Genomic DNA, 22,698 nt, shown 5'->3' with positions numbered 1-22,698 from the left:
CATGGAGGATGTGCCCTGCTGTTATACAAGAACTCTTCCTGGCTGCCACATTCATTAGTTTTCAATTTAGCCATGCCAATGTTGTGTCAGGAGTCTCAATATGTCCCCAGCTGTATCTACATGGGATGGCAAATGTGAAGCTGTTAAGACACAGTAATGACAGTAGGAGCCTGTCATATGGAACATGTTTTAGTAGCGATTTATATGCCACGTTTATTTTGTCAAAATCTCTATTTTGAGCAAGAATAATATGCTAAATACTTTACAGTTAGAACAGAGAAAATTAGAGCTTTCAGGTTGAAATAATTGCCTGAAATGTTCTGTTTTAGTTTTACTGCCTCTTATTTACTCTTTTCAGTTAAATCTGTCAAGCCAACAATGGAAAATCACTGTTATGCTTAAGTTTTGTCTTTTGATTCTTTGATGATTCAATATAGGAGATACAATTAAACAAGAAAGATAAAACACGTGTTTCTTTAACCTTGCAGAGGAATTCAAGCATTAAAAACAAGGCACTCACTATGCCATTTGGTCCACATTTTTAACCACACAATTTAAGTTAATTTTAACTTATATACACAAACACAAATCCAAATAAAAAAAAATGTTATCCAAAGTGTGATAGGAATCTTAGTTATAAGTGAAATTCCTTCCACTTATGTTTCTGTTGTTCTTTTTTTTTTTACAAAACAAAACCCATTATATAAGGAGTATTTTTATTTTTTATGTTTATACTTTTTACAAATAAATCTGATGCTCTGATATGTAACATGATAAATAAGCCTTTTGGGAAAAAAAAGCCAGAATATGTTGGATTTTACAGGACAGGCAAGCATTCACTCCATAGGGGAAGTAGTTGCATAGTGGTTAGGGCACAGAGCTTGGAATCCTGAGGTTCTGAGTTTGACTCCCACAGACTGCCACTGTGGGTCTCTGAGCAAGACCCTTAACCCCACACTGCTCTCTGGTTGCCCCATGATGGCAGCCCACTGCTCCCGAAAGGGATGGGTTAAATGAAGAGGAGAATTTCTCCCATGTGAGATCAATAAAGTTATATTATTTATTATTATTAGCTCCTGGCTGCCTGCCTCGTGACCTTGTTGCTTGTATACCCCTGTTTCCCTCCATGGTTCACTATTGATAAAAACTAACCACTGCAGACCACGGGGAACACACAAGATCAGCAGCTTTAGAGATGATCTTATCAAGTTGTCTTGGATCGTCATTTAGCTATTTACAAGCTTTTTACATAAAAATATGAGGGTAAAATATTTACTTGCTTTCTTACATACATCATCCCATAACAGGTTAGGTTTGGATGCTACTATCACCTATAAGTGTTCATAATAATATTTATGTAAAATGTGTTAAAAAGTGTGAGAATAAAAGCTCATCAATCATCTTCTGTGAGTGCATATTTCCAGCCTTCACTGCAGGAAAAGGTGTTTGAATAAATATAAATAATTCTAGTCAATACAATCGCTGCAAATAGCTCTATACACTTAGCTAATGTTTTACTTTTACGCGTGTCAATGTTTCACAAATCATTAATTTGATAGTTGCTAGGGTTGAATAGTGGTAAAAAAGAGTACTACATCAGTAAGTGCAAATAACACTTTTCAAAATTCAAAAGCATGCTAGTGGCAAATGTGATTACTGTGGAAAATATGAAACAATAGAACATGTTATACTGGAATTTCATGAATATGAAAGCAAGAGAATATATATCAGGAGAGAGTTTGAATGTATTAAGTAAAAGATTGATTTATTAGATATTTTGAGGAAAAATTTGGCGAGTAAACATATACAAATAATTATTCGATAAAAAAAAGTAAATTATTTCATAGAACTTAATTATAGAGGGGGTGAATGTGTGTATGATATAGACGGGTAGAATACAAAGTTATGTATAAGTATTTCTTTGTTTTGTTTTTTTGCCTTAGGAATTATGTATATGTTTATTAGTAGATAGTCCTTTACGAACCACACTCCATACTAAGTGGCGGTAATGCTACTAAATGTTGCCAACAGCCAATAAATCCAACAATTTTTTTTTCTATTATTTTTTTTTCTTTATTGCAAAAAAAGAACATACGTGAACAATATAGAACATTAATAATAACACAAATATTCAACAACAAAGGGTTTTACAGAACAGAACTATTATTTGAAAATGTCAAAATCAAATCTAATCTATGCTCAAAGGTTATAATAATTCTTTAAGTTAGAATTTGCATGGCTTTAGCATTTGCATGGCTTTAGCATTTGAACTAAATTTTAAGGATTCCATATAGATATTAATAGAAGATAATAAAAAACTGGAAATTAGGTTTCTGTTGTAAGCATTTGGAGGTGTGAATATGATATTTACCATAAATAATAATTTAAAAATGTATAACATATAAAAATTCTATTTTGACAAGTTAACATTTCTCCATCCCAAACAAGATATCCTTAGTTGTTAAAGTAATGTTAAGATTTTTTTGAAAAAAAATTGACATATCTCTCCAGAATATTTTGGTATAATTGCAATCCCAAAAAAGATGAATAAGCTTTTCTTCCTTATTTTTACAAAAAGTACACATTGGGTCCAAATCCCATTCATATCTTTTGATCAAAAATGCTTTAACAGGATAAACATTATGAATAATTTTATAAGAAATTTCTCCTACTTTATTGTTTATTAAGTATTTTTTAAAGATCAACCAAGTCCATTTCCAATGTATATTTTCAAAAGTGTTGGACCAATAAAATATACAAGCTGGTGAAAAAACAACATCTCGTAATAGAATATTTCTTAACCTTTTGTTAGTTGTTTCTTACTTATAAAAGGACAATCAGAATGAAATGGAGTTTGGATCAAAATTTGGCACTAAGTAAATTCAACGTGTGATGATAAAAGCTTTAATAACCCACTCGGGATTGCGTCAAACACAACAGCATATTCTTTAGGGGTAACAGAAGAAAAAGCATAAGTTCAAAACACAGAAGTCACTTCCGGTTGATCTGAAGTGGGCGGAGTCAACGCTCCGGTCTCCATGACGAACCAACTGCTGACGACTGCACTGTTTTTTTCAGTGTAGCAAAGTAACCTCGGTTCAATTTACTTAATACCTATACCAATACTTTTTTCCCGTATCCGGTAAAAATAATGGATACGCTGATATCCGGAAAACTTCAATGAGGCATCAGCGTTTTCCAAGTAAAACTCAATTTTTCCGTTGATTCAGGTTCGTTGTTTTCCGATAAGTTCCAACTAGCATGGACAGTTTGTCTTTTGTTTTAGATACGAAAACAAATTATTATCCTTTAAGGGTGAATACCACGACAGTAACCGCTCTCCTGTTACCGTGTTTTTGTCTTTAAGTTCTTTTAACGTTAACTTTTAGCAGAGCTTTTCTAACCGGCTGCCATCTTTTGATGAACCGTGTTGTTTCTGTTATTCAGCAGAAGCTAAAAGTTGGAGCCATGGTGCAGCAGTACCAGTCCCCTGTTCGGGTCTACAAATATCCGTTTGAGTTAATGATGGTGGTGAGTATTATGCAACACATATTGGTCTGCCTTCTGGATGTTATAAAGTTACAGTTAGTTAACGAAATGGTTTGATAACAGTGTTTTCTGCCATTTTGATAAAAACATCCCTGACAGTAAACGCTGTAAGGTGAATGAGTGCAAAACAAAAATCTTATCAGTGCTTGCAAAAACAAGAAGTTCATATGATGACATTGTAGCCAAAGTGGCTGGGATTATTGCTTCATCCTGAAGTAGGATCTTTTAGAGAATGTAGGTCTAAAACTGGAATTTTAAAGGTTGGAAAACTGCAGGTGTACGTTTAAGAAAAGAAAACTATAATACAGAAATTTATTACGATAGTCCCCTTTAGAGTTAACTATCCTATGATCATTATATAGTGACATCTTTAGATCTACATAGTTAGATCTATGGAGATCTAGTGAGTTACTGCAGGATTTAACTGAAAAAAACATAATATGCTTGAATAGCAATCTACTGATTGCTGTTATCTCAACATCTGAAGTTCTGAAAAAATTTAATGTTTAAACAGCATAAAAAAAACCCTAAAAACAAATAATAATACAGCTGTTGCTTTGTTTAAAGTCCTAAAAGTTGACAGTTCAGCTGTCAGAGAGACATCGGTCCCTCCTAGATAGAGATTAGATTACAGCTGTTCCTAAATTATGTTACAGCTCCACTGATTAATTTTAAACTAACAAAAAACAGTTGTTGCCAAGGTATAACAACATTTTATGAGGTTCAAGTTTCACCTGTGTTGTATAATTGAAGCACATTAATATGAAGCCAAAATAGTTTAGGAGTGACAGCTGGTGAAAACGGGAGCAAAGCATAACACCGTGCTTTCTGTCCCTCACAAATGGTCAGAAAGCCACATGAACAGGTATAATAGAGATACTTAGAGCGTAATGTTCCACTCTATACTAGAATTAATCTTAGCTAATTACATAGCAGGTGGATTTTTTTTAAACGTGTGTTATTCTCAGAGCTGTATGGAACCTCTCTGGCCTTCCAATAGCCATCAGCCATATGAACTCGGCCAATATTCCCTTTAGATCATCCCTGTTCAAACATAATGCTTTACAAATCTAATATAGAGTTATTCTAGATTACAGCGACAACATAATAACAAATACACAATACTTGTGTAACGTCTGTTTGTGTGAATTGAATGCAGATCATTTCAACTGATCTTGACTTTTTTTTAGGTATTTTTTTTTACACAAACAAGTGGAGTTTAAAATAACTTGGATACTTTCCAAATTCAACTATTTCCCTATATTTTGTTGCACAATTCCTACTGATGTATTGCTAATACAAATATCATTAAAAGTGAGTGTTTTTACTGATGTTATTGTACTATAAGAATCTGGTATTCAACCACACGTTAACATTTAAGCCGCCTTTTCTTATATTTACCAAACAACACTATCACGTTTTATTATTGTCTCCCTTTTATCTCCTCTTTCCTTCATCTTTTCTCCTTTTTCCTGTTTTTCCTTTCCTGTTCTACTTACATTGGAGTCTCCATATAATCTGTAATACTCCCTGCATGAATTGTAATAAAGGAATTTATATGCATAAATAAGCGAAACACTTTGGCGATAGTCCTACTGCTCCACTTGTGAAAGCAAAATCTGTTGGGCTCTTTTTTGGCATCATTATTCTTATTGCCACATTGCCAGATGTGGAAATGTAAAAAAAAAAAAAAACTAGCACACGTAAACATAAATTTGGATTTCCAGCAGAGGGACATTTTTTATATCACCATCTCTTTTATAGCCTGATCTTTGAGAGGTTTCTTGTTTCTTCAAAGTTATATATTAAACTAAGAGCTTATGTAATATCCACTGTTTGGAGCAAAGCCAGTGTTGCCTCAGTGGCAATTTACTCTGCAGCTGCTGTATGACTTTTTTCATTTTAATCAAACTTAAAAACTAAACTAAATTTATTAGTATTTTCCAAAAGAGTATTTTCAGGCCCCTTTTAAAGAAGTTAATGCTGTAATATTTTTTGTGTTTCAGATTATTATGAAAAGGCAGACAAATGAAAACTAATAACAGTTCCTATGAGGAGAAAGCATAACAGAGTGAATGCAGTCTACTACAGGCCACAGCTCCCATTTATCTCTGAGCCTTCTCATTAGCCCCTGGCTAATCCTGACTGTGACAGTTATTACTCCAGCTAACAGTCCTGATCAGTGTCCTGGATATTACTGAATGTGCACCCAGTGACATCCTGGTTGTCCTTTTTATGATACCACTTTATGACTCTCCTGGGCCTTTATAAAGCGGGAATTGAGATTTCTTTGCTTTTTTTTCCACTTTTACAAAGATTTGTACAAAAGGTTTGCACTTGTAGAATTAGATTTAATCAATAACACCTGAGGAATAAAACACTGTTCCTGTTCCTTAGTTAAATCCATTAGATTATTCACCAGCCAGTGCAAATAATAATGGAGTGAAAAATGGAGAATGTGGTTTTCTCACAAAGTCCCTTTTGGTCCAAAGAGCTTAAAGCACTATAGAAGTGTTTTCCGTTAATGTTATTTCATAGGTATAGGTGGGATAATGCTTTGCAAAAGAGATTTAAACCTCTTGAACTGTTTCTTCATTGTCACAAGTTTTTATATAAAAAGTATTCAGGTATTTGGGCTTGACATAATTTGACCTAAATTGATAGGTGTTTATTGTGGCACAGGCTGTGAGCGTCATATGATGAAGGTGCTGGCATCAGCATTTATGTTGACAACAAACAGGGTAGCTTGGATCATGATAAGCCTGGGGAATATAAGTTTATTAATATTTATTGACGAAGGCTTTTGTTAGAAACTTTGGACTTTTCAGGGAGCACTGTTTAATCTCTCAACCCAAAAATCTTATGTTAAACAAATTTGGCTTAAAGACATTTAACAGAGGCAAGCAGGGATTTATGCTACATATGAATTGTATTTTTAGGGCAACAGGTTCAAAGAAAAAAAAAAAAAGTAAAGATTGTATGTTTCTTTCTGACTTTTTAATCGAAATGGGATCGCCGGAAGCTACTTTTTAGTGGGGAGGTAGGAATGTTGCTCTGCTCTCTCTGACTGGCTGCAGCTGCTGCGTCTGACTCAGTATAGTGGAGGAGGGAGGTGCTCGCTAACTCGGTTTTCGCTGAAGAAAGTAACTCAGACCGAATGGTGCTTTCATGTTGTGACCAACGTCTCCAAAATGACAGGATATAGTAGCTGCATTTGTCGGTAGTTGCTCTTTTGAAAAAAAAAATGCAAGTGTGGGCATGAAAAGTCTCTACAATGTGGCCAAGTTGGCAACAGCGTGTTTACCTGCCTTAGTGAGCCGATTAGCGTCTTAACGGCACAGGATAAGGTTGTCACCAGCGTGTTTCTGCATAACGGGCCGCTACACTCAAAAAAGTCACCTTTACCCTAAAAATCTGTCCCTTTGACGTCTGTGCCTCCTCTACAGCGCTTTTCAGAACAGACAGTGATTGAGCTGAAACTTAGTAGAATTTCACTGGAACCAGGCCAATGCCATGACTTTCAATAAGCGTAACATTCATAGAAAATTTATTTTAACAGCTATGCTTCTTTATTTGGACATAAACATGTGGGAAGTGCTGGGAGACCTTAAACCCTGTGCCTTTAAGACTGCCATCACCTCAGTGAGGCAATTTAAGAGTTTATTGCCAACTCGTTGATTTTGTTGCTATATTTAGCGACTTTCCGAACCCCTTCAGGGACTTTTTTGGAGATTTAGTTGACAACGTCAATCCCACTTATGCCCCATTTACACTTCCCCTCTGAAACTGATCCGTGCCGGGTTCGGATCGAGCTTGGGTCACTTAACTGTGCCGATTTTTGTTCTTACAACATGCTCTCACACTTCCTAGCCTAAACAAAACATCATCATTTTAAAAGGTTGCATCAAGGGTGTGCTTTGGTGGTGCAGTGGTTAGTGCACACTACCCGTGTATGGAGGCCTTATGTCCTAGACATAAGTCTCCCCGAACCTGAGCTAATGTGCAAATAATGGGTAATAAACTCTTCTTCTAAATGTGCAAAGAAAGTAAACAAGTTATTGGGTCAGTTTTTTGCTTTTTTTTTTTTATTTATTTTAGCTAATTATGAATATTACCAAGGATATTATTTTATATATGTTTCTTCTGTAATCTATTTAAATCTTTTGATCTAGTTTATATTATCCTAACTAGTTTCTGTGTGTTTTTCTAAATGGATGTGGAGATACAGAGCAATGAGACAGCAATGAGTAACCTTGCAGCAGAAAACCATTTCAAGTTATTAAGACTCCACATAGAAAAGCTGCCTTCCCACTTCATGTTGCTGCAGGCCTCTCTGCTCTGTCACCTGTCAAATCCTTCCCATGAGATGCTGCACAGACACATGCAGCTATTATGTCAGACCCTGTTTGTGCTGTGACTTGATCAATATTGACAGGTGGGATGTGCTCACATCGACAGAGACAGAAGGCCACGTACTGCAGGCTGTAAAACATGGAGCAATCATTGCTTGTAAAATCTTGCAAAGCTGCAGACCGCTGCTGTGCGCTGTACATAAACTTTTGTTGTGCTTTTTACATAAGCTGTTTTAAAAGCTATTTGCTGCACCTGACAGTCACACAATACCACGCTGAGCTCAGCAGTGTAGCTCAAAGTGTAGACTGCAGGCATACCTAACAATCCTGCATCTGCAGACATATAACCATTTTCTCGTATTTCAGGCTTATGCCAGGCGGTTCCCAAAGTGCCCGCTGATCCCTATGTTCGTAGACAGTGAGATCCTCAACCAAAGTGAAAGCAAAGATGGTTCTGTGGTGGTTACAGAGAGACGCTGTACGATCGACATTGAAGCCCCTCGGCTTCTTAAGCGGGTATGTCTGATTAGTCCCTTAACAGGCAAGAAACCATAAATTAAACACTACACTTGTTATCTGCTCAATCAATCGTTTGTTCAATAAGCCTATATTTATACATATCTGTTTGTTCTGCATGTAGATTGCGGGTGTAGAATATCTGTACTTCCTTCAGAAGAACACACTGAACCGCAGAGACAGGACTCTTCACATCGAGGTGCAAAATGAGACCTTTTCCAGCAGAGTCATTGTCAAGGAATGCTGCAGCTACACGGTAAGCACAGTAAAGCACATATTAATGTCAAAGAGAGCTTTATTTATTGGATGTTTTTCCCTTTATAGTTATTTCTGTAATGGTTTTACAATGGTTCATGCTCAATGGAATACAGGAACAGTGATTTTAATGGCGAAGCAGTTTTGTTTTATGTTCCAATAACAATTCTGATGTTAATTGACAGTCTCAGATAAGAACGTAATTAAGATGCCTGCATAAAATCCCAGTTAAATTTACTGTCCATTACCTAAGCTCTGTTCACACATCTCTAACTTAATGTTGTGATTCTTTTATGCAGGTAATGTAAAAAAAATCAGGCAGATGATTTTATATTTTAATAATTCATTTTTTTTAAATTATTATTATATTTTCTCCTCTGCAGGTTCACCCAGAGAATGAAGACTGGACTTGCTTTGAACAAACGGCTAGCCTGGACATTAAATCCTTCTTTGGTTTTGAGAGCACAGCAGAAAAGATAGCCATGAAACAGTATGCAACTAGCATTAAAAAGGTAGCTTTATAAACTTGTCTATGCATATTTTATTAGCGTACATTTTTTGCCTCAATGATATATAATTTTAGATTAAACAAGCTCTTGTGTCCTCCACTTGTTTAAGGGTAAGGAAATAATGGAGTACTACCTGACAGAGCTGGAGAAAGAAGGAGTAACTTACGTACCTCGCTGGAAGCCCGCTGTTAAAGGAGACCTTTCAGCTGGAAGAGCCGTCCCCAAGAGTGGAGCCATCGATGGGCTTCCTGGCAAGGACCTGGTTAATCCCACAGAGCTTATGGCCTGTCCAGCTGATGGTCAGTAACTGTGATCAATTATTATTGTCATGTGGATGCATTGATAGAAGATGACAGCAGCTTTCCTACAAAGTTGCAATAGAAAAATGGATCCATCCATCATTTTTTTCATCCTTCACTTCTAACTTTTAGTTCAACTTTTAACTACCTGCAACAAATTGACTATAAATGTTGACGTTTACATATTTGGAGTTGGAAACTTAATTGAGTGTGTTTCATTTGGAATTTTGTTACAGGTAAAGAAAACGCACATCAGAATTATGACATTTAATAGAGGATTGGATTACACTTATAAAAATTTAAAATCACGACATTATTCTGAACCTATAAGGGGGAAATAGACCCTTTGTTTATTTAAGATAATTATTTAGGGATTTCATTGTGGTAATAAAACTTACTATGCAGTTAGTTAGGTAGCAAATCATTTTGGTGTATATATATATATATATATAGTGAAAATTATAGGTTAAGCGCACAACTACTGTATATATGTAAGAGTGCTTGACATTTCTCTTTGATGCTTAAAGCATTTACTAACTCACTATTATAATTGTATTTTGACTGGTAGACAAGTTGGAAGCTGACTACATCAGACGTTACCTTGGCGATTTAACGCCTCTGCAGGAGAGCTGTCTTATCCGACTGCGCCAATGGCTCCAGGAAACCCACAAGGGCAAGGTCAGACATACACTAGCAGATTAGTTTGTGCTGTTGTTTGCTGTCTTCCCTTATAAACTATAAGGCTCCTGCGGAAACGATTATTGTTCAGTTGTTTGTTTTACTGGTGGCCAAGAGAATTTCAGCAGAACCAATTTTCATACCCATGTCAAATTATGAATATGTTTTCAATCAACAGTTTGCTTTAATTTCACAGATTGATCAACTATTATCAAATAATCTTAAAGCATTTAAAATGTTACAGAGATGCTTTATTTTTAAAATACCTCACGTTTATCTGTGTCCTTTATAACTTCTCTAGCCTTTGAGTTTGGAAAGTTTGCTTGTTCTTTGCTTTAATTCTCTCTGTGTGTTTTTGAGATGTCGCATCGCTGCCTTATGCAGTTTCTCTGCAGAGTTCTTTCATTTGCTGTTAGTTGCTGTTTTCTTTGACACTGCTGCTTGTCTCTTTAGCTGAGTGGAGAAAACTGAAAAAGAAAAAAACACTCAAGTATTACACTACCATAACTATGAATATAATTGTATGATATGTTGGTTGGTGTTTTGGAAGCTTTATACTTCTCTTCACTCCAAAGAAGAATTGGGAATCTGGATGAGTTAATTTTGTCAAAACCAAAAAAACATTCACACATTTTTGCTCAGGTGAGAAAAAAACTGTCTAAACTTATCTTAGAAAGTTACATTCTTATATTATTAGGAAAAGGAAAGGCTAACTTTAGTGAGACTAGAATATGTATTGTAAATTCATGGCTTTCTACTCAGTAGAACTATGAGTTTTTTAGTCAGTTGATACCAGTCAATATGCCTTTGTCAGGTCCACAACCTGATAGTGTCCAATCTGTAGAGCTATGTCATTATTATGGCTTAGACCAAACCTGTATCTTCTAACTGTGGTTCAATAGGTAAGTAATTGTCTTGCAATTAATATGTTATCTACCAGTTTGTGTATTGGTGTATGAATGTGTATTTGAGTGCTGCTGGGTAAATGTACAGTCCTGCAGAGTTAAACACTTTGAATGATCACTATGACTGGAAAAATGCAAGGTACCTTCAGTCCAATTATTATTTACCGAGTAAATGCCTTTATGTTTGAATTACAGGAGTCTTTAAAATTGAGAAAGTGATATAAATGGCACCAGTGACATGAATTAATTACAATGACAGACAGCTTGTGTTACCTGGCAACATTTGTTGTGACTGTTTTCGATATTGCTGACCTTGAGCAGTAGTGGCCTTCTTGTCCTGTTCTTAGCTGGCAGATGTGGCCCCGAGTGTGGCACGTGCTTCCATGCCTCATCTATCTCAAGGGTCAACATATTGTGTATTCATACATTGTATGTTACATATCTTTGTTGTTATCAATAATTATTTGTACTACCATTACATTCTAACACCTAAAGCCAATCTGCGTATTCTCTGAGTTTTGACATCGAGTAATTTTTATCTAGAAAAAGAAGCTCAGTGAGTATTTTAGATTTTTCAGAGCAGTCTTTGCTGGTTTTCTGCTTTTCCTGACACCAGTAGTTTTGCCTTTCCCTTTCTATATTATCCTGATGTTGGTTTAATCTTCCATTATCTCCCATCTTCTTAATGCCGAAACCAATGTTTCTGACACGTGATTGGTTGCTTTTAGTATCAATAAAGTGACCAATAATTGTATTAATCTCTAGCATTTTTTTATTTCTTTGTGTTCATATTTATTTTCATTATATCAATAACTAACTCCAAATCATAATTTGACATGGCCATGAATGATAAAAATGAGCTTCCCTGTTTATCAAACCATACTTTAGATTACAATAAGTACCGCTCACATATTAATCTGTACAGCTGTAAAACATAACCTATTTTTTATACTTTTAAAACCCCATTTTGTGTACCAGTTATAGTTTTAGTGCCAGGGTTGCTGTATGTTTAGACTGTGACTTTTTGTTTACAGATTCCAAAGGATCAGCATGTGCTGCGCTTCCTCAAGGCCAGAGATTTCAACATGGACAAGGCCAGAGAGTTTTTGTGCCAGTCTCTAACCTGGAGGAAGCAGCACCAGGTGGACTTCCTGTTGGATACATGGGAGTGCCCACAGCTGCTCCGAGATTACTTCACCGGAGGGTGGCACCACCACGACAGAGGTACAGACCGAAACTGTTAATGTTATAATGAGCCGTCCGTACATAGAAGGTCACTAGTTGGCATTTGAGAGGATTTAGTTTAAGCAAATGTGTTTTACTTTTGTTTAGACTGACCTTTTTTTGCTGTGACTTCTGAAACTATGCATTATTAATTATAAATGAATCCTTAAAAAGATTGGTTGATAAACTGAGCTGGAGTTTTATTAAAAAGTTAAGACAACTTCTTGAGGTTCTAATTGAATCTTTAACAAACTTTATTGCAAACTTTAAGTCAATTGGATTGAATTGCGATTTTTTTTATTTTCCTTTGCACTAACCACAAGCTTGTTGATGTTTTATCTTAAGGTTTTAGTTTTTGAAAGCTTGCTTGTCCAGAGTCCATTATTGCAGGACTCTACTGTAATTTTTGTTTGTGAAAAATTGCTTTACCTCTACTTGCATGCATGGATATGAGCGCTAGCTGCAACTCTCTCTACCGTTCTGTGTGGTGGCAAACCCACTTAAGTGTTTTACCTAAAGGGATGCAGTTAGAAATTGAGTGTCATTCTTTTATTTAATGCAGGTTTTACGGCAGGTTGCCGGATATCAGGCGTACAGTCATTTTGTTGGAGGGGTACTTTTTCTTTCTTCTTGATGAGGGGGAAATAAACACACATTTGTCCACGCTAAGTGTCATAGCAGCGCCAGTGATGACTGGTATGATGATGCATCTTTTTACGCACATCAGAATCTAATATGACCCAATCACAAGTTTTGGGGTAAGACGAGGTGTATACATGATAAAGCTGCAGTGAAGATGCGGCTTCTAAACTTCAGCATTAGTTTTTGAAAATAAAAGGCACTGGGCATGGATGGAAGATGTGTCGGCAAGCTGTATGGTAGCTGGGACAACAAACTGAGGATAAAGCAAGGAAGGCTAATGTTTCGGCACATTATGCTCGTGGAACCTGATAATCTGATGATCTAGCGGTAAGAAAGGGCTGTTTTCACATCACAAATCGGACTCTGGTCACGTAGCCACTGTCTGTACTTTCCATCAAACTAGAAGTTTTGCAAGGAGCCACAGTCACAGCTGACCTATCGCCATCAACGACTGATCACGAGTGCAACTTATAAGTTGCAGTCTAATGGTGCGTTTCCACCGAAATATAGATACTGGTCAAACACTGGTCAAGATGTTTTGACACTCTGGATGCTCGGTGCTCCGGTTATTGAGCTGCTCTGGTCATTCGTTGTAGTCTAGAGAGCAGCTTCACTGGAAAAAAATTGAAATCTAGATAAGCCATTTTTTCTTGAAATAAGTGGATTTGTTCTTGAATTGAGGAGGTAAGTGAGACACTTTGCCAATGGAACAAGATAATTTACATTTAAAATAAGAAAAAATTATAACATTGTTTTATTTCAATTTTATCTAATTATCTTATTTTAGGAGTAAAAATACTCATTACATTGGCAGATCATCTTATTTACCTATGCAAATTAAGGGTAAATATACCTAATTTAACAAATGTTGACTTATTTCTTGATCGTTTTTGCAGTGTTGTCTTTATTTGCTTTGAATTGGAAAAACACAATTTTACAACATTTTTGAGTGAGAAAGTCCACCTCAAAACGTGATCTGTTCAGTTAGTTAATCAGGATTGTGAACGTACTAAAATAGCTCTCGTTTGGAGCGGCCGGCAGAACTTCACATTCCGGTGGGCAACAGTGCAGGTAATCCACAGTGAAAGCTCTCTGAAGCCTGCAAAGCTGGCAGGGATTTCCCACTGGCATTTTACTATAAAATAAAAATGCTTTTTAGATTTGTGCTAAGTAGCAGAATTCAAAAACAAATATAATACAAGCAGTTTTAAATGTTTTTAGTTAATGTGGGTATTTATAAATTTCATTGATTTGTTGTTTCAGCCAACTGATGTAAATACCTACACATTGTACATACAAGTTGTATTTCAAGCTTCATTTTAAATTTCTCTGTAGTGCTAGTATTATTGCAATATATTGTAGTGTCCCAATATCGCACTTTTGCATCGTGACCCACAAAGTGTAATAAGAATCATATTATGAAGTCTGTGCTAATACCTAGCCCTATTATAATACACAACATACATTGCAATTTGTAAATGTTCACAAGGCATTAAAAGGGCTCCACAAAATGTTTAATGATAATGAATAAACAATTATCTTTTTTCCGCCTCGAATGGCCTCTTTTTTTGGCCATCTTTTCCCATCTAGTGCAAATAAAGTATTTTTAAGGCTCATTGGATTTTCTTTTTTTACTTTAAGCCCTGTAGATGTATTGTGAACAAAATTGAGGGCCTCTGGGATTTGAAAATTGCATTTTGTTAAATTGACATTAATCAGTTGATTCATTTCCCAGCCCTAATAAAATGTTTCCTTTTTATGTTCATTTCAGTTGTTTAGGATGACTGTTTCAATTACTCATCCTCATTCCAGCTTTTAGCTACAGTTTCTACACAGATATTAAGTTTCTGAACATTTCCTCCTGTGTAAAATGTGTTGTTTAGATGGCCGCCCTCTGTATGTTTTGCGTCTTGGTCAAATGGACACGAAGGGCTTGGTGCGAGCATTGGGAGAGGAGGTTCTGTTCAGACAGGTAACAAGAACGGACATGCAAGATACAAACTCAATTTTATACAAATCAACAAAAGATGTCTTCACTGTAAAACAGGTCCTTTCAATCAACGAGGAGGGACTGAAGCGCTGCGAGGAGAACACCAGACTCTTTGGTCGACCCATCAGGTTCCCAAATAATTATGTATATTATTAGGCTGATGGGCTTTTAGGTATAATTCAGCTGCTAACCTCTCTTTGTGTTTTTAGCTGCTGGACATGCTTGGTGGATCTGGAGGGTCTAAACATGCGTCATCTCTGGAGACCAGGAGTTAAAGCCCTCCTCAGAATAATTGAGGCGGTAGAGGCTAACTACCCCGAGACTCTGGGCCGCCTGCTCATACTGCGTGCTCCTAGGGGGTTTCCAGTATTATGGACCTTGGTGAGAAGAAGTGTGAAGTGTCTAAACTGGCTTTTGATGGGAACTGAGTTTAAATGTGTGTTTATGAGTATGAAGCTATTGAGTGCAGAACCACAAGGTTTGTGAGCTGAAGTGCTGAACACCTGGTTGACTGCAGCAAGTGACACAAAAGAGGGAGAACAAACAAATAAGTTATTGTCAAGTAAAGATAATTGTAGCTGCATAATATACAGGGAGCGATGCCTCATTTGATCACTGCCAAAGCAATACACAGTTGAACAGAATAATATTAGCACTTTAAAAAACAAACCCTGAATATAACATTATATAAGAAAGCTTTCTGATATTTTAGCACTGTGGCCTTTGCATCTGGTTCATCTAAATAATCCATCCAGTAATTGATGAACACATAAAGAAATTATAAATATGGAGAATATGCTATGATACAGATGTGGGTGCTTAGTAACACCATCATCTAGGCAGCTCATTTGTTCCTCCTGCATGAATTATTCAGTACTTACTGCGTGTCGTCCCAACCCCCCCCCCCCCCCCCCCCCCTCCTAGGTTTACAATAAGTGACCCTGTTGTTTCTTGCACATCCCAATAACTGCTGTCTTTTTAATTTCCAGGTCAGCCCCCTGATTGATGAGAACACTCGTAAGAAGTTTCTTGTTTACGCTGGGAGAGACTACCAGGGTCCTGGAGGCTTAGTGGACTACATAGACAGAGAGATCATTCCTGACTTCCTGGGAGGGGACTGTATGGTACATGGTTTATCTTGCATCAACTCTTTATATGACTATAATTTTAAGTAAAGTGAAGAGTAACTAGCAGGATAATAATTGAAAAAAAGAGAACAATCTTTTTAAAGGGTTTCATTACCTGAAGAATACAATGAAAAAGATTTTCAAAAGAAGTCAAAGCAATTTAAACATTCTAAAATACTGCCTGCCTTTTAAATCTACGTTTCAAAACCTGTAGTTTTTTTTTTTTCTTTAAAAAGCTGAACTTAATTTCCATTTATCTAAGCCTTCATTTGTCAGCAGCAGCATTTTCCTCAGTTATCTTGTGATTATAGCGTTGTGCTATACAAGCTTTCTGTAATTCTGTGGTATTGCTCTCAACAAATTTGTTCTGAATTATTTTCTATTGAGTGGATAAATAGCTCAGCTGCAGATGAAGGGGGAGCAGCCTTGAACCACTAAACCTACTGTTTTGTTTTGTGTTGTTTTTTGCAGTGCATGAATCACATTTTCTATGCTCAACTACATGTATTACTTGCAAACAATCCATCACGTCTACATATAAAATCCCATAATTTCTGTGTCTTTTTTTGAACCTTCTCCTATCTAGTGTGACATCCCTGAAGGCGGCGCAGTCCCCAAGTCTCTGTACAGGACTGCAGAGGAAATGGAGAATGAAGAGAACTGTCTCTTGACCGACTCCATCTATAAGAGCGCCAGCATCTTTAAAGGAGCTCCTTATGAGGTACTATGTCAACATCCACCATGTGCTTGGACAGCTTGAGTGTTGTACAATAAAGTTGGGATAATCCTGCTAATTGATTGAACCATTTTTACTGAGTTAGGCTGCCACCAAGTGGAGAATAATATATATTGCAGAACTGCAAATAAAAAGAAGAAATTCCTTCTTTTCTCATCTTGTTTATTCTTTTTCAGGTGCTGATCGAGATCACAGAGGCCTCCTCTGTAATCACCTGGGACTTTGATGTGTCTAAAGGAGATGTGCTCTTCAACATCTACCATTCTAAGAGGGCTCCTCAGCCTGCAAAGAGAGACTCTCTAGGAGCTCATGGCATCACCTCCCTGGGGGCGGTGAATGCTCAGCTGATTGATAAGAGCTGGGTGCTGGGCAAAGATTACAGCATGGTGGAGAAAGCCCTCACCTGCAGAGAGGGAGAAAGTGTACAGGTAACAGAAGTTCCGATAAAATGACAAACAGAAATCTTGTGTTGCTTGAAAATGCTAAATCTGCTGAACCCTTCTGGTGTTGAAACAGGGCTCCCATATAACCCGCTGGCCTGGCTTCTACATCCTCCAGTGGCGCTTCCATAGCTCTGCAGCCTCAGCTGCCTCCAGCCTGCCACGGGTGGATGATGTTTTGGCCAGCCTGCAGGTCTCCTCCCACAAGTGCAAGATCATGTATTACACAGAGGTGCTGGGCTCTCATGACTTCAGGTCAGCTTATTTTAAACTCTTTGTCTACTTGTATTTTCATTAATAGTATTAATAAGATAGAATATGTAATTGTTAATGAATGTAAATAAATGCGCCTCTCATTAAGTCTAATTTTAAACAGAAGTGTTTAAAGATTCTTTTCCTTCCTGCTGAAAAAATCACTTGAAAACTACTGAAGCAAAATTATGTTTGTAGATATTTGTAAGGTTAGGACTTAATAGGCACTGAAGGAAAATAAAGATGCCATAATTAATCATGGAGGGTCTGAAAATCAGTATGGGCCAGGATTAATCTACTATTATTAACACCGAGGCTTATTTATTTATGATGCAGGGATTAAAGTATTCCGGTCCCAGGCCGGATTTCCGGCTCATAGGGCTTACCCGTGGATAAAAAAACTCACACGAAAATAAATTGATGGTAAATAAATAAAACAAAAACAATCGAAATCCCCCTTGCGTTTGTCAGTCAAAGGAGTGCTCTGAAACTAACAGTATTAGCCAAACAGAAGAAGAAAGGGGCGAGTCTTAGGAAAGCGTGTATCTCCTCCTTTCTTGCTCAAGCCGCCAGATAGATTGTGGTACAGTGCTGAAGGGGAAGTCCCCTTGCGCCGTTTACAGCTCCATTCAACAGAGAGACATGTTAAAAGTAAAAAAATAAATAAATGAAACTTTGCGTTTGGATAGAAGGGGATCGATGGGGAGAACGGAATTGCATGGAGTGGGCACAATGCAGTTCATGAACTCCGGCACGCTGTGCTCCAGGAAGCTTATTTACGCATCTAGCTGTACAAAGGTGCCACGCAAACATGAGTTAGACCCTGGTCATCCAGCTGCTGTTCGTGCGGCTGCGCACACCCTTCACGTTTGCTGGGAGCTACGGCAACAGCTGATTTACCCGATTCAATAACTGACCATGATATAGATGCACTTTTGCCATCTTCTGGCCGTTTTTGGTATTGGATTTTCAAAAAATCAAATTTAGTCTTCAATCATTCATGGATGCCTGTGTCCAAAAACTTTAGGCTCAGGATTTTTTATTTTCTTTTTGCTTTAATCCCTGATAATGTCGTTTTTGGCTCTTATAGCCTCTTGTCATGTCCAAACTGCCTTTGTCACTAGCAAATCACTTTTATAAAGCTGCTTTCGCACTATAAAACCCGGTTCTTTCAAAACCGGGTTGACTCTCTAACAATTGACTTTTGGCTCTTTTCCCAATTGACCAAAAAGCCAAGTCTAACGCCCTGTTGGCAAGCTGCGTCTCCACTGTCCCCCATCACTAGGTGTCTGATGACAGCTTTAAGCTGGGGGAGCGTTGTTGATGTCGACAGTGCATGGAAAATCAGTGAAGTAAATAATGGTGAGCAACGTGAACGGGAGCCAGAGCGTAGTCAGTATTCCTCATTATTTCGCAATTTTATCTGTCCGAATCCTTCTTACCTGTGCTGCGCATTGTTTATCAAATGTAGACAGAGTTGTTTCGGCTTGTTAGTTCAGAAATGTATTGATGTCTGTACGTTGCTTTTAATGGTATCATTTAATAATAATTTAACGCTGGTCGCTTGCAGAGTCGTGTGACGACTAAATGGCAATTTTTTCTGGGTTTAAATTGTTTTTATTGGCTAATGGGAAAGGGGTATAAAAGTTAATACATCGAACAGTTGTTTGAATATTTGAAAACTTGTATGAATATATTTAATACAACATCAGTGTCCTTTAAAACAAGTTTAGCAGATTTCTTATTCAGAGCATCAAAGAGATCTAAAGGTGGATAAATAAATAATCCAGCAGGGAGAAGAATATGTGGTGGCCCAAATTATTTACTATTCTAAGCTTCCAGAACAATGAAACTCACCAGATTGTAACAGCGTTTCTATCCAACATGCATACAGATGAAGATGCAGCTCTTCACAGCGCAGCGGGAACTCCATTTGACTTTTTTGCTAAATCAAGGGGTCAATCAGCATATTCTGAAATATTAGCTCCTCACTTAGATGTGAGGAGCTGAATGAAATCTCCCAGCCGGTAGATATATGTGCTGCATTCCAAGCATCCAGTTCTGATTGAAAAAGAAGATTCAGTTTAATGAATCGCATCAAAGGAGCATCCAGAAAGTGTCTTGAAGTGGCATTTTTAAACAACCATTCGAGAAGTGAGGACAGATATGAAAAATAAAATTTAACTCGTTAACTTTAACTAATAATTAATCAAATCAGTTGATTATTGAAATAATCGTCAACTAATTTAGTAATGGATTAATCGTTAACTGGAGTATAGAGACTGTAAAATATGCCTTTAGCTGACAGAGCAACCCACTTAGAGCAGTAAATATACCAAAACTGTAAAAAAAAAAAAAAAAAAAAAAAAAAAAAAAAAAAAAATATATATATATATATATATATATATATATATATATATATATATATATATATATTTTGCATTTAAGATTAAAAAAATTTTTTTTCTTTCAATATACTCTATCTAGAACTCCTTAAGTGGAAAAGTTTTAGTTTCCCCTCATTTAATTTAGTAAAGTCTTCTTTGATGAACCTTTGGCTATCTGATTATTAATCAATTAATTGAGAAAAAAATCAACAGATTAGTCAATTTGCAAAAATAATTATTAGTTGCAGCAATAGATTTGTTCATATTCTTATTACATTTATTAAGTTTTCTTATATACGGATATCAATTAATAATTGCTTAGACTATTATATAATTTGTTACTAGAAATGCCAAAAACAATGTGTAAAACAGACAAAGTGTTCCAGGAATGTATACTGTATCACAAGCTTCAGCACACATTTCAACTATAGTTAGGTCTGAAAGGTGGAATGTCTCCTCATTCTGGGAAAGGCAGGACTCTTTCATTTAACATACTACACATCTCATGAATAAATCTTTTTTTTTTTTTTTTTTTTTTTTTTTTTCTGGACCAAATCATTTAAATTAAAAGTAAACAATTGGAAATTGCAGCTGTAATCTCTTAATCTTTCAATAAAGAATGTAATTTGGTGTGACCCTGGGTTTATAACAAGTTTAATATTGGGCTCAGTGTGCACACCTGATGTTGATCACAGAGGTCCTCAGTGTACTTGGGGGGGCTTGTGAGTATTCCAAGACATACGGAAAATTAGAGGGAACATTGTTAATAGTACAGTTTTAGGTTACAAAAATGAGAACTAAAATTCTAGCAATTAGGGTTTACTGGTGCCTCAGTTTAAAGATGTTTTACATCCAAAACATTTAATTCCAGGGAAAAGAAGTATAAGGAGAAGCATCTGAGAATCAACTACTTTTTTTTTCTTACCTAGGGGCTCCATGACCAGTCTGGAGTCTTGTCAGAGCGGTTTCTCTCAGCTCAGTGTCGTCACCACTTCTTCTAGCCGTTCCTGCTCCAGTTCAACTGTTTCAAGGTAGCATCCATCCGAAGGCCACCGTCACCCAATATGTTGTTTCACAAAAACTAAAAACTTGTTTTTCTGCTCAGTATTAGTTTGTTTGACTGTTTTAAGTTTACAGACCATCTTATATGCAAAATATTACATTAATCTGACTTGTATGTTGTTTGTTTGCATGATTTCACACGGCAGGAAATAATACCCGAGTTTCTGATGAGAGATAAAGGCTGTTCAAATTGCTGTCTGTCTGTGCTATTGTTATTGACCACTAGATGTCAGTGTTGTCATTGACTTCAACTGCTGTCACATCTTCAACGTGAACACAATGCTTTTGAATTTAATGCAAGATGAAAAAAAAACCTTGGAATAAAGCAAATCTGTATCCCCAGTGTCTGATTTAGTCATGTTCTGTTGGACTTATAACAAGAATGAGTTTATTTGTTTGCTTCCAAGTATAACGGACAGACTCTAGATATCATGCAATGTTTTCTACGCAGGTGTGTGTTCCTAGACAGCTCATTTAAATTCAGTCTTGTGCAGTCCCTTGTGATCTGACCGTCGTCTGATTTACATAAAACTTTAATTTCCATAAACTTATCAGATGCTTTCAGCTAAAACTTAATTTAATTTCCTTGTGTTTTTTTCCCCACCTATATTTGCAACCTGTGTGTCATGTATCCACTCATCCAAACATTATTGGAGATCAAACAGATCAAGAAATAGAACAAGTTTATTATCACCTCTTTCTCTTGATAATGTATAAAAATGCTGTGTGTTTTCAAAGTGTTCATACCTTGAAATATGTGTATATATTTTATATATGAAATTTTATGTGATATATCATCATAATTTATGTAAAAGACTAAGAATAACCACAGTTTGCTAAATGCTGCATATGTATTCAACCCGCTTTACTGTCACTAGTTATTTAAATCCATTAAATAAAATGTAGTTAAGATGATATCTAATGATAAACATACTATGACATTTGTATTGTAATGTATTATAGATGGATATACATTTTCTTTCTTTCCATTAGGTGACCAAATATAGAAAATACATCAGGTGTATGAATATCATTGCTGAGCACAGTATACTCTAATATTTCTCACTGTGATATAATCACATTTGCTTACTGGATACTCATTTATAAAGGAATTCATGCAGACCTACATGATTGACATCAAGCGCTGAATCATTTCATTATAGCGGGGCTCATTGTGAATAGCAGTTTAAGATCCTGCTTGCAGGCTGAGCTTTAGTACAGTTATGTCCTGAGCAAAACAGCATCATAATTAGCACTGTTTACAACCGTCTCGCTAGTCTGTGTTAACATGGAAACGCTAATTAGGGACCGCTAAGATGGCAAAGACAGAATCTTTTCAGCCAAGTAGATTTAGCTGTAATCTAGAAATTAAAATGTTATGATGATGGACTTTGGAAACGAGGAGGGTTCTTATTGCTATTCATGATGGCTTTATCTAAAAATAGTTGTTACTTTTTAAAGATACTTTGAAATGTAACCAAAGTTTGAAGATTGATCTAGGAAATGAAAATCTTGCTAAGGTTATCCATGTTTACAGAGGACTTGTAGAAGCTTGTATAACATATTAGAACCATGCAGGTCTTTCATTTCAACTGATATGCATATTTTGTAGTTTTCCATTGCATATTGATTTATTCTATTGTTTTGGGGCGTTACATGGAGATAAATTATATTGTATCTATTCCATGCTATTCTAATATATGTTATACAATTTTATAGCAGCCATTTGAACAATTTCATTTAATGTGTTCGGTGGTGTGTTTAATTCTTTTGTC

The 22,698-nt window shown here is 36.3% G+C and overlaps 1 protein-coding gene across 2 annotated transcripts; it reads left to right on the top strand.

Annotated features, from left to right (window-relative positions):
- Positions 1 to 3,007: 3,007 nt before the first annotated feature.
- Positions 3,008 to 21,270, top strand: LOC119781768 (SEC14-like protein 1). 2 transcript variants are annotated; one of them, XM_038282309.1, is made up of 16 exons: positions 3,008 to 3,230; positions 3,451 to 3,531; positions 8,268 to 8,417; positions 8,542 to 8,673; positions 9,056 to 9,184; positions 9,291 to 9,480; positions 10,049 to 10,158; positions 12,098 to 12,287; positions 14,813 to 14,901; positions 14,977 to 15,047; positions 15,129 to 15,300; positions 15,909 to 16,043; positions 16,633 to 16,767; positions 16,959 to 17,210; positions 17,299 to 17,477; positions 20,791 to 21,270. In XM_038282309.1, exons 2-16 carry the CDS (start codon positions 3,469 to 3,471, stop codon positions 20,894 to 20,896), a joined length of 2,103 nt encoding a protein of 700 aa, XP_038138237.1. In that variant the 5' UTR covers positions 3,008 to 3,230; positions 3,451 to 3,468; the 3' UTR covers positions 20,897 to 21,270. The 2 variants fall into 2 exon arrangements, with proteins under 2 accessions (XP_038138237.1, XP_038138238.1); XM_038282310.1 differs by having other exon boundaries at positions 3,448 to 3,531.
- Positions 21,271 to 22,698: the final 1,428 nt, after the last annotated feature.

This window comes from Cyprinodon tularosa, unplaced genomic scaffold (genome assembly GCF_016077235.1).
Source record: "Cyprinodon tularosa strain WSP-4 unplaced genomic scaffold, ASM1607723v1 ctg181, whole genome shotgun sequence".
Classification (NCBI taxonomy): domain Eukaryota; kingdom Metazoa; phylum Chordata; class Actinopteri; order Cyprinodontiformes; family Cyprinodontidae; genus Cyprinodon; species Cyprinodon tularosa.
Note: the sequence above shows the minus strand (reverse complement) of the source record. Positions and strands in the feature narration are given on the sequence as shown.

Bases quoted from the DNA above. Each gene is read 5' to 3' on its own strand.
- LOC119781768 (XM_038282309.1), top strand. From the start codon at position 3,469: ATGGTGCAGCAGTACCAGTCCCCTGTTCGGGTCTACAAATATCCGTTT. The intron at 9,481-10,048 runs GTCAGTAACTGT...TTTGACTGGTAG, and splicing joins TATGGCCTGTCCAGCTGATG to ACAAGTTGGAAGCTGACTAC. The intron at 17,478-20,790 runs GTCAGCTTATTT...TTTCTTACCTAG, and splicing joins CTGGGCTCTCATGACTTCAG to GGGCTCCATGACCAGTCTGG.